General features: G+C 38.7%; 2 protein-coding genes across 2 annotated transcripts; one reads left to right on the top strand and one right to left on the bottom strand.

Moving 5' to 3' along the window:
• The first annotated feature begins 260 nt into the window (after positions 1–260).
• LOC105565772 (proteasome activator complex subunit 4-like) lies at positions 261–9994 on the top strand. Its single transcript, XM_012019232.1, has 13 exons — positions 261–737; positions 2010–2150; positions 2457–2622; positions 2718–3116; positions 3225–3373; positions 3485–3804; positions 3876–4869; positions 5105–5378; positions 5508–5897; positions 6027–6596; positions 6677–8263; positions 8355–8579; positions 8921–9994. Exons 1-13 carry the CDS (start codon positions 493–495, stop codon positions 9062–9064), a joined length of 5604 nt encoding a protein of 1867 aa, XP_011874622.1. The 5' UTR covers positions 261–492; the 3' UTR covers positions 9065–9994.
• On the bottom strand, positions 9525–11631 carry LOC105565773. Its single transcript, XM_012019233.1, has one exon. The coding sequence runs from the start codon at positions 11352–11354 to the stop codon at positions 10035–10037; it is 1320 nt and encodes a 439-aa protein (XP_011874623.1). The 5' UTR covers positions 11355–11631; the 3' UTR covers positions 9525–10034.
• Between the last annotated feature and the right edge of the window lie 64 nt (positions 11632–11695).

Raw genomic sequence — 11695 nt, 5'->3', positions numbered from 1 at the left:
AAGCCCGTGTCCCACTACGTATTGCGGACGCGGATTGGATTGGGATTACGGATTGCGGATCGAAATTCAGCCAATCACAGCGAGGCAACTTGGGATCCGGATTGCAGATCACAGGATAGATGACTGTCTATTTGTACGATCCGTAATCCAATCCGCGTCCGCAATACGTAGTGTGACACGGGCTTTAGGCTTCTCTCTGAGTTTACTAATCCCAAGTTCAGTAACTTTTACTCCTTTACTAGGGACTGTGTAACGGCAGACTTGACGGCGCTGGCAGCAGTAGCTTCACAGTGGCAGCTCTGCCTCACGGATTTGCAAAGTTCATCCCGTTCGAATTAAACATGGCTCTCTGGATGCAAACATGACTCGTTGAAATGAACGAAAATAAGCAAGTTGTTGTTGACGCAACGTGACAGTATTCGACCGCATCATCTTTCGTCGAACTTGGCTCTTGATCGGTTCTAGCCCGGTCGCTATTGAGGTGCTGCAGTCATGACTGACGAGTGCAAGCTGGTAGCAAGCGAGCTGACGATGCCGTCGTCCACGTCGTCCGAGATGAATCTTGCCGAGTGTCGGCCGCAAAAGGAGTTGGTGTACAATAGATTCTTACCCTACGCCAGTGAGCTTGATGCGGAATCGCGCGTGATGCTCGCCGAAATCAAGGCAAACCTGGGACGCGCGGTCATGCTACGTGAATTTAAGCCAGGATGCATCTTTTGGTTGCATAGATTGTCTATGTAAGTAGTCCCGCCTCTTCTCTCGAGATGAGAAGTCCTCGAGCTTCTTTGTACCATAAGATGTGTTTGGGGAAAGGATAAAAACGTTCAGAACTTGAAGGACAGATAATTCTTATCTCTGATTAAGCGAATAGTTGATCTGGCACATGACCTGGTCAGTATACAAGGTAGGACAAGGTAAGGGGAGATATGCAACACACAAAAGAGATATTGGGCAGAAATGAAGAGTATCAACCGTCTGGTTTTCAAATGTTACCTCTGCGGGGAAAAATTCAAATTTGAGATAAAGTTAACATGTGGATTGGGAAGGGAACTTGAAAATCGTTACTAGTACAGTGTTACACGCGACAAACAATTTACGTATGACAAAAATAAAACTCAAGTTATGGAGGAAGAAATTAAAAGGGTATGCATTATATAACTTTGTTCTATTTTGAAGATGGAGGCAGGGAAACCAAATGGTTCTCTTCAATGATTTGACGATACGAAAAAGGTGACTCGTTTGTCTCTCTCTCTGTGCGTGTGTTCATATACAGGGTTTGTCAAAAGTGTGGAAACCACTAAATAATTTTTGTAAAAATGAAAATATCAAAAAATGGTAAAACACGTATTTTGATTTTTCAAAAAAACTATCTTTTGACATGGATACCGACCATCCCTCCTCCCCAGGTACGCGGTGGTAAAAGGGGGGTTAAAAATTTTAAATGGGTCCCCCTATTTTTTATTGCATATTCTTATAGCTCACCTCGAGAGCTTTCCAAAATGCTATAATAAAGTATATTTTTATTAAGAACTTTTTAAGTTATTAAGGTTTGAAAGTTCCAATATTTTGACATAAATTACAAAATATCTTGTAAAATATTCATTTTTTTTATCATCTTACCTTAATACTTTTTTGAACAGAATAATGAGACAAATCACCCGGTGTAAAGAAAATACAAAATTGTTGAAAAAAAATCTACAATTTGTAACAAGTAATAAAAAAATTTTTTTTCAAACAATTGTGTGTTTTCTTATCTCTCGATATTCTTACATCTAGAACGGTAGGAATTAATTTGTGTAAAAAAACGAAAGACACGGTTCTCTCGAAAGCAAATTGTCCGTTCCATCTCCGAGGAGTGTAGCTCGTCACTTTACATCAGTTACGTACCGTTTGCTCGGTTTGTCGAGTATTATCTGCCTTCTAGCCCTCTAACCTGTCTTTAATCTGTTTTCATTTATTCTGTATTATACCAATTTTATTATGACATATTAAACTCGCTTATCTTCCAGGTATATAAAACTGTATGGGTTGAAGTTTAGTAAAGAGGATCATATAGCGTTTGTGAAATTATCGTATCAACTTATTACCGTACCAAATCTGGATCCTGACCTCATGTATCCAGCTTGCGTTATATTGAACTTATTGTTAAAGTAAGTGAAATAAAAGTCAAAGAATACTGTGCATTAAGTCGTTGCAAATATTAAAATATTGTCAAGTGCATTTGAGGAAAGAATTTCTGAAATATTGTAGTTGGTAAAAAAAACTGTGCAAAAGAATTTTAACATTGTGAGTTGTGATTAGGAAATCTGTTTAATGAGAGAATAAACTTTTGATCAGGCAAAACTTGGAACTCAGAATGAACAAATTTCTTGCTGCAAGAGTTATTTTCTTGTAGAATAGAATTTATTTATATAATAATTTCTAGTTGACGTATTCCAGCTTGTTGCTTTTTTTAGGAAAAAAAAATTAATCAGCCCAGACGAATTAGAACTTCCATGGAGGCCTTTGTATGACATTTTGGCGCGTCATCTACATCTTGATTTACTGAAGATGAATCCTCTCCCTGAGTTCTTGCGTTCTGAATTTGAATGCACGGTCGTTTACGTAAAGAATTACTTCCCTGTAAGAATGATTCTTTTCTTTAAAAGAAAAAAAAAACGTTCCAAGAAACATTCGGCGTATGACTAACTTTATATCTCCCTATATTATTGTAACAGTTGAATGCTACACAAGAAATACTAGATGAACTAAGACCAAAGCTCTGTCCTTTCTCTGAATCACTGCTTCAAAGTCTTAAGATTTTAAATCTTATTTTGCCATTGCAACTACCTCCTCGTCATTATCCTATCGGACATCAGTTGTGGTTTGATGAATTGATGACACTGTGGAAGGTATGCCACAATGGTTCAACATGGGAAAACACTATGTTATATTTAATTGCGGAATTGGCGGCTTGGAATATTGGGTATATTGATTGGGAACCGCATATACCCTTAATGTTTACTAGATTTATACGATACCTAGAACTGCCAGTAACATATAAACGGATACGAAACGACCCAATTTTTCATAAAGTAGAAATGACATCGATAACTAGGTGGATAGTAGCAACCTTGGTAAGATTGTGCATATGGTGATCTGAGAGATACATGCGTTGTGTGTATATTTTATATACATACATGTATGTACACACATATATATATACATAGACACATGCTTTATAGGGAAATGGCTCGAGCACACAGGTGTATTTGGAAAAATTCTTGAAAACTATAGAAACGTATTTTTATTCAGCAAATTTTGGGAAATGGATGCAAAAGTTGAACGAACTCCTTGTCGAACTTCCACGTCATTTCATCTCACGTTTACGCGTGTACGTAAATTTCATACATTTCTTTTATCCCCCCCCCCCTCTCTCTCTCTCTGTCTCTCTGTCTCACCTTTAATTATATTATCTAGAAAATGTAAAATTGTATGATTTCAGAGAAAGATATGTTAAAAAGACATGGGAAACTCCAATTCCCGACAATTACAAATTAACCGATTCTGATGTTGACGCTTTCGTCAAGTGTATGTTGCCGGTAACTATGACAGCTATGTTTAATATGAGTTGTATAAAGGATACCCATCAGGCTTTACAGTATCTAGCTACTATGAGACCGAGTTTAGTGATACCAGACGTGTTTAAGAGAATGCAATCTGCATTTGATTCTCCGACCCAACCGCATAAACTTACAGCTTCGATTATTTGTATGGAGGCTGTTGCTAGACCAATGGTGCAAGGCTCTAGGAATATAAATAAAGGTATGAAACTTGTGCCACTTTCCTCTTTCTCGATCTACCTCTCGAACCAACTTAACATTTGCCTTCTGCAGGTTACGTTTATTCGGAAGGACCAACGCACGTGGTGCAGCTGTTACTTTCCTTGCTACCCGGAATTGATGCCAATGACAGCAGAAAAACTTTTGCTACGCTCAGATTTATCACCGGTTATGCCACGCTGATCTCCATTGTGGACTCTTCTAAATCTACCTCGGTTATGACCGAAGAGGAGAGAACAGTCTGCGAGACAACGTTGTACTTTGAGGACTTTATATTACAGTTCCTGGACAGAGTGTTCACGTTTATAGAATCCAGCTCGTCGGAGAACGTGCTCGAGAACCGCAGTGATAACTCGAAGGACAAACTCGAGTCGATCGCGGAGAAATTGCTTGCAAGCGTGTGCATGAGCCTCCTGAGGCAGATGAGCGATACGATTTTCAAGAGTGCTCTGCGCAAGCTGTACACGTTCATGATGGAACGGATCCCCGAGACGAAAGTAGCGGGCCAACTGACGGCGGTCGTATACAATAGTTTTTCTCGCTTCAATGGACGCGAGACTCTGCGCGTGCTATTGCCCGTGCTCGTGAAAAGAATTTTATCGCTGGTCAACGACGAAGACGTTCTGAAGGAGGAGAACTTGGACCATCGTCTCTTACACGCTATGCGTATACTATCTGCGATCGTTGACACGCCTGGCAACAATTTGATATTGCATATGGATACGCTGTTCGATGTCCTCGATCGCGTTCTACTTTTGAGATCAACGGACGGCAATAGACTGGCCTGCTTTTTGTTGAAGCGCATTTTAACATCATTGTCGACAATCACTCCGTGGCAGTGCAGATCCAGCGAGAGAGACTACAACGATCCTAACTACCCTTACTTTAAAGAATGGGGTCAAGGCGCAGATCTTGATAATTTTCACATCAACTGGTATATTCCCGGCGAAGAAGAAATCGCAGTCGTACAGCGAATATTCTTAAAATATTTGACAGTTGAAATTGATAAGCTCAATAGTTACTGCAAAAATACTAGCATATTAAGTAGGTCAGTAGTTTCATTGTCAGTGTGTTATCATTTCAATATCAGGCGTCACGTTATAATCGCTCAAAACAGTTGAGATTTTCAATGAGTAGACGCTCGTGAGCTCAATATTCGAATCTAGCAAGACATAATGTAGGAGTACTTTATTATTTTTCTATTTTTGCGTATAAAATTCATAGATTAGAGATCGTTACTTCAAATGCTAATGTGCGTACATGTGATGCATAAATAATTGCAGGGAGGAACTGTTGGCTAGTTTGAACACTGTGTCCAGTATTGTCAAAGGTTCCGCATCTGTCCTACCAGTGTGGACGGAAGCACCGCTCGAATTGGTCAAGTCTTCTGTGAAATGCAGTATGTCTACAACGTGCACGTGCGGAATAAAAGGATACGTTACGATGCCGGACGGAAGTAACGTTAGACGTTATCTTGTCGAAATCATGAGCCAAGTCCAACAGGCAATGCTTAAGAATGCTGAGGACGACATAAAGAGTTTCTTTGGACTGATCCAGGTGTGATATATACATTGAACTATCCTTCGTGGTGTACTATATGTATATTAAAGATATATCGACCTTCTACCTGGGCCAGAGTTCGTGTGAAAGTTTCAAGAGCTTTTTACTTTTCTCAATATATTATAGATTTGGACTAGTCTGTTATTACGAAAGACAAAATGGCGCAAATGGCATGAATGGCACAAGATTTTTGGGAAGCTAAAAACGCAATTTGATGATAAATTGGTGGGAAATAAGAATGATATAGCCTTGGTGGTGATCGCTCGCTGTATCCTTCAACACGAGTTCAGATTGAATTCGCAATCGACGACCACTGTCGCACTTACGGAAACTCATAAGCGAATAATACTACAACTGTTCACTCTGGCTGTGAGCAGGTATGCGAACGTACGCTTTAAAGCTCAAGCCAGTCTCTTCTCTACCTTTGAAAATTTTCCATATTCTTCTACACTTATATTGCCTGATCTTATTGAAATTTTGGGAAAAGATACCGAGAAGTATCACGATGCATATAAGGTAACGTTAAATGTTAAAAGCGACGTGTAAATGTCGCCTACAGATATAATAATTATGTATTTGAGAAACAACAAACACTGGATACCTATATTAAATTAAAACAAAATTTTTAATCCCATCCAAAAACAGGGTGCTCTGTATATATTACTCGGACTGCGCAACAATCCCATTGTTGACAGGGAAGGAGAGTTCAACATCGCATCACTGTTATGGCCAGCCCTTGTACTTTCCAAGCCGTCCGAAAAGCTCTCTGTGATCCGCCTGAAAGAAAACATCGTGAACTCCATAAAGCGAAACTTCAATTTGTGTACGCTCAAATTGGAAATATCCGACGCGTGTTTGATAGCTGCACGCGCCTTGTGGCAACACTCGCCGCAACCAGCTTTGCCACAGCCTGATGAAAACGAGATAGAGGAGGGTGCGCGAAAACTGGAGGGATTAAATGATTCTAATCTGGCGGCGTACTACAAGTTACTCGGTGAACTTTTACGTTGTATACTCGAAGAATCTCTGCATTGGCGGCACAGATTAATGGTGATGAACTTCATAAAAAAATTGGTGCATCTGGAACACGCTTATCCCGCGAAATTGGTGCGTTATTTCTCGCAAGCGCTTATACACGAATCCTTGGAAGAGAGGAAAATTGCCATCCATATAGTGGGATTCATGTTGAAACAGCAAAAGCGAAAACATGTAAAGGTACACCGAAATTTCGTTGGATTCTGTACAGCGAATTGAATGAATAAATATTGTATTGATTTTCTTTTTCTCTTTTCAAGGTAACGGTCGACGTGCGCAGTTTGTCCAAGCGCGAAGAGGAGAGCGCACCAGAGGAGGAAAAATCGCAAAGTGCAATTGTGCCTGGCATGAGAGCTGACAATTCTTGGCTTCAGTATAATTACGCAACCCGTCCGTTAACCGCCCAACAGTGGGACGAATCTAGATACGTTCATCAATTGCACATAGGTTACTACGCTTGGCCAAAAATTGTAGAGGTGTACGCACCTTCGTCTCAACAGCCCTGCCTCGACCCGGAAATCCGCGAGCTAACGGATTGCGAGAAGGAGATCCACTCCTTCTTCGATGACCCACATAACATCGAAAAGCTTATTAATTATTTCAGTCTGGAGGAGAAGATACAAGGATTCAATGTACCTAGATATCTACTGTTCAAGGGCCTGTTTCGTAATCACGGGATTGTTCACTTGAAGCATTTCCTGCCACATTTGCAGCGATTGGTGACGGACAAACACAAAAGTAGCCAACTATGTGCCGCGGAGATCACAAGCGGGATCATTAGAGGCGCTAAGCACTGGCCGTTTCAGATGACGTGCGACCTGTGGCAGGCACTATTGCCCGTCGTAAGAACCGCGGTTGAAAATATAGTGGCTGAAACCGTTCCTGGCTGGGCTTATTGCTTCAAGATAATACAAAAAAATAGAGATCCCAATAGGTGTCACTGGCTACTTGAGTGTTTAATGGAGGAGCCACCACTGAAAGACTCGGTCGAGGAATGTGGCCGTCTGTACCTGCTACAGTCCATCTTGAATTCGCATACGTGGCGGATAACGGAACTGAAACAACGTCTGCTGACGCGTTTGGAGAATCGATTGCTGACGAGTCCGTTTCAGAATGTTCGACATGGTCTGGCATTGGTGTTGAGCTATACTATATTCTATACTGATCTGAGAACCCCGTACCATGCAACCGACAGCGCGACTCCGCGAATGCAGACTCTGATCGATAAGATTGTACCGAGATTGCAGCAACTTGTAAAGAACATAAACGACGTCATGATCAAACCGAGCCTCAAGGAGAATTTATTAAAAAAAGTGGCCGACATTTCGGTTGACGAGCCAAAAAGAGCGATCGAGCCAACAAGATCCGAAACGGAACAACAAGAGATGCTTATAAGATTGTTGAAAACCGTTTGCAAATGGATTAAATATAGCCTGTATCGTTCGAACTACTCCACAAAGTTAGGATTTTACGAGATATTTCCAATCGTATGTCAATTAGAAAACTGGGAAGCTGACGAAGAGCTTAAAACGTTGTGTTTAAATACCTCAGCGAGGCTCGCACATGCATTTGTGTTGCCAGAGGATATGTCGGTAATACTGGCTACGGTGAAAATGGTATCGGAACTTTCATCGTGGTCCGCTAGGTTCAACAGTTTGGAATTCCTTAAAGTATTTGTTTTTCACAATATGGGCATAATTCTTAGCAACGTATTGTGGATTAACTCCGTTGAAGATATCGTTTTGCGTCTGTTGGAAGACGACTGTTTAGAAGTCAGAGAGAAAGCTGGTCAAGTACTCGGTGGACTGTTGCACTGCACGTTTATCACGGATCAAGAGAAATTGCTGGCAAGTAATTCTAAGGATTGTTTATAATTTTAGAAATCCAGTTTAAGAAAGCTCAAGACCTGTAATTTCTTACATGGAATTGTACTTTTAGGAGGTGTTTAAGAGAAAAGCAAAGACCCGATTGCAAACCAGAAATAATTCTAGTGATCAACACGCATCAAAAGAGACATTCAAGAGTGATGCTATACGTGTACGCCATGGTGCCGTGCTTGGACTATGCGCTTTCATTAACGCTCATCCATATGATATACCCAAATATGTACCTTCGATCTTCGAATGTCTCAGCCTTCACATGAATGATCCACCACCTATACCGGTAATATTTAATCATATATAATTATAATGTTTTTCTTCAAACTTTATTATTCGGTTTTTTATGTATATATCAGTGCACGCGGTCCTTCCCCATATGATAGATTGCCAACCCTGCTCGTTTAAAATCTTTCTATCTTAAATGGGTACATAACATGAACTACAATAGTAGTGACACTTTATTGTATGGAGAGATCTCGCGGGAGAAATTTTGGGGGCAACTAAAATTTTTATATTGTTTAAATACATGCATATACACACACGCACACATATGCTTGTATGATACATTCAAGTTGTATCAACAAGTCTTAATTAATTTGTTTGAAACAAATATTGGAATTATAGGTGGCAATAAAGGACACGTTGAATGATTTCAAACGGACGCATTACGACGATTTCACAGGAATTAGAGGCCATGCCCAATGCTTGACGGAAGAACAATTAGCTATTTTAGACGACTTAGCAGCGCCACCATCATACTATGCTTAATCAGGGGTGATTTTACAACACACTATAACAATATGATGTATATGCACATTTCTAATGCTAACTCATGCTAATTTTGTATCTAAGAAATGTAACGTGGTCATTAAAACCTAAAACAAATTAAATGGCATTTTAGCCTACATACATTGGTTATTTTCATTATTTATAATTTTACTGATAATATAATCTGACAAAGTACAAATACCATATTAGGAGAGTCTTGATTTGAACTACATTTTCTTGTCGTTGTAAATGTTACATCGAGATAAAAGCATCATTAAGTTTCTTCAACATTTAAGTTTTGGTTAAATTTGTATCAAATGCTTGGTATGTGCAAAATGAAAAGTAAACATTAAGTATTTGTAATTTTATCATGAGAAAATAATTTACTCGTCAGCAAACCAAATTTGCTTAGGTTAAAGAACTTGAAAGACTCGAACGAGGTATTAAATTTTTTTTCGAGTTACATTCCATCATTTTTTATTTAGACAGTCTAACTATTTCTTGTTGATACATGATTATTTTCGACGGTATAATTATCGATTGGTTGTAATGGTCACCAATAATTGAAGATACATAAAATAAATCAATTATGAAGTATCTGACAGCGATGACATAAAAAATATAATATATAAAGTAAAATATTCAATATTGTTATCCAAGTAAAAAGTACATACAATTTTTTTGTTTTTTCCCCAAATGTATTCTTGGCTTATATAAGTTTGTTTCGTAAATACTATTTTAGCGATATCTTTTTAAGTGTTACGACAAATAATATGTTCTAGGTGTCTTAAATAATATAGTATACTTGGTATATTAATTATATATATATAACAAAATACTGTAATACGTTGTATAAATTAAGTTATATGACAAGTTTTTATGCACAGGATGACATTTATCTATTTTATAATAAATATTACTAAAAGACAATATATTATGTGTACGCAAAATCATTAAGCCTTTGAAGCCTTTAAACAGAATCTTCGTACAAACTATAAAGTTCCGCGAATACTTTATTCGACACAGAAGTGTTTGAATTATTAGCTTCGTAATCAATATTATTCGTCGACTTTGAAAAATTAAGTCGTTTAGTGTTAGGTGTCGACAAACAACTCATGCGCGACCTTAAGGCCATGTATTCCTTCATAGGTCTACCTTCTACTTTTTTATCTTGGTATTTATTCTTCGCAGGAGTTCGACTCTTAAGCGGTGTATTGAATTTCTTGTTAACAATCTCTAACTCATTTTCTAAATTCTCAAAGCTATCGCTGACCGCATTCGAATTTTGTAAAACCTTCGCCATCAAGCGTGCAGAACGCCTTCTCCTTTCGGATGTAATACATTGCTTTATTAACGGCGAGTTCAGATTCTCTTCGTTCTCTTTGTCATTCATTTCCAAAAAGTTGTCATCAATATTGAGCATTTTAAGAGTTTCGTCCGAACTGTTATCGCGTTCCGTATCAATGCGTCCCAACGGCAACTTGGAGTCCATAGTGTCCGTCACTTTGGTATTATCGTTTAGATTTTCTGTGGTTTCTATTATTTGTTGTGCAACTTCAGTTTCCTTGTTGTCCTCACTTTTCACGTTTGCCACATTTGTCGCACATAGCAGTTCTGTGACAGTAGTTAGCGTTAGCTTGAAATCGGCCACATCTTCCTCTAGTCTACAGATAAGATTTTTCAATTTAGATAACAAAACTGTCAGTTCTGTTTTATTAAGGGTTACACTTTTATCGCCGTCTGCGCTACGTTGTAAATTCAAGCACTCCTCCTTTATTATTTTAGCGATTTGTAAGGATGATTGCAAATCTTCCTCAGGAATAGGTGAACATTCCTCTGCTTTAACTCTTTCAAGTAAATTCTCTTTTACTTTTCTTACGCCAGACAATATACATGTCGTGGGCGAATGATGTTCTGTACTAGAATCTTTCTGTTCTGTGTCATTATTATCACACGGACAAGCAGTTTTCACATCTGTGTCACTTGCAGGGTGCAAATGTGACCTATTGGTAGTAACGTTACAGTCGTTATTTTGGCAAATATCATTTGATATTTTATTAGAATTTAAATTCTCTAGGACTTTCTCCACTGCCCCATTGCCCGTCTCTGCAAGATCTGTGAAGGAGGAATGTAAGATATTTATACCAGATTGCTCGTTTAAATTTAATGTGTGCAGTAAGACACTCTTCACATGTACGGCAGAATCGGCATGCATATTTGTATTTTCCATCTTGGCCGAGCAGCCTTTCGACGCCACTAATAATCCGGGATTCGTATTTTCAGAATTCATTGTCAAAATGCTAAATTGAGACTTCTCAAACCTGTTTCGTTTAAATATGGTCTGAACATGCAATTCTTTTATTGTATTCGGTGGCACTAAGTAACTCTTCCTTGTGAACAGAGGCAAGTTTTTCGTTTTTGGATTATCTTCTTTGTCGTTCGTGTCAACACATGTTTCAGCTTTTATTTTAGTTCGATCTTCTGGAAATATTAAATTTCGCCGTATACCTCGCTCGTTACGTGGCAATTGCGCATGTATGTTTGTACCTGAAAAAAAAAGTAATGAGAGATGTAAAAAGATGTTTTGATAGTTGTTCGTGTAATAAACGTTTGAAAGAAATACAGACCAGG

Source organism: Vollenhovia emeryi, unplaced genomic scaffold, assembly GCF_000949405.1.
Source record: "Vollenhovia emeryi isolate VEMERY1.0 unplaced genomic scaffold, V.emery_V1.0 DF939149.1, whole genome shotgun sequence".
NCBI lineage: Eukaryota > Metazoa > Arthropoda > Insecta > Hymenoptera > Formicidae > Vollenhovia > Vollenhovia emeryi.
Note: the sequence above shows the minus strand (reverse complement) of the source record. Positions and strands in the feature narration are given on the sequence as shown.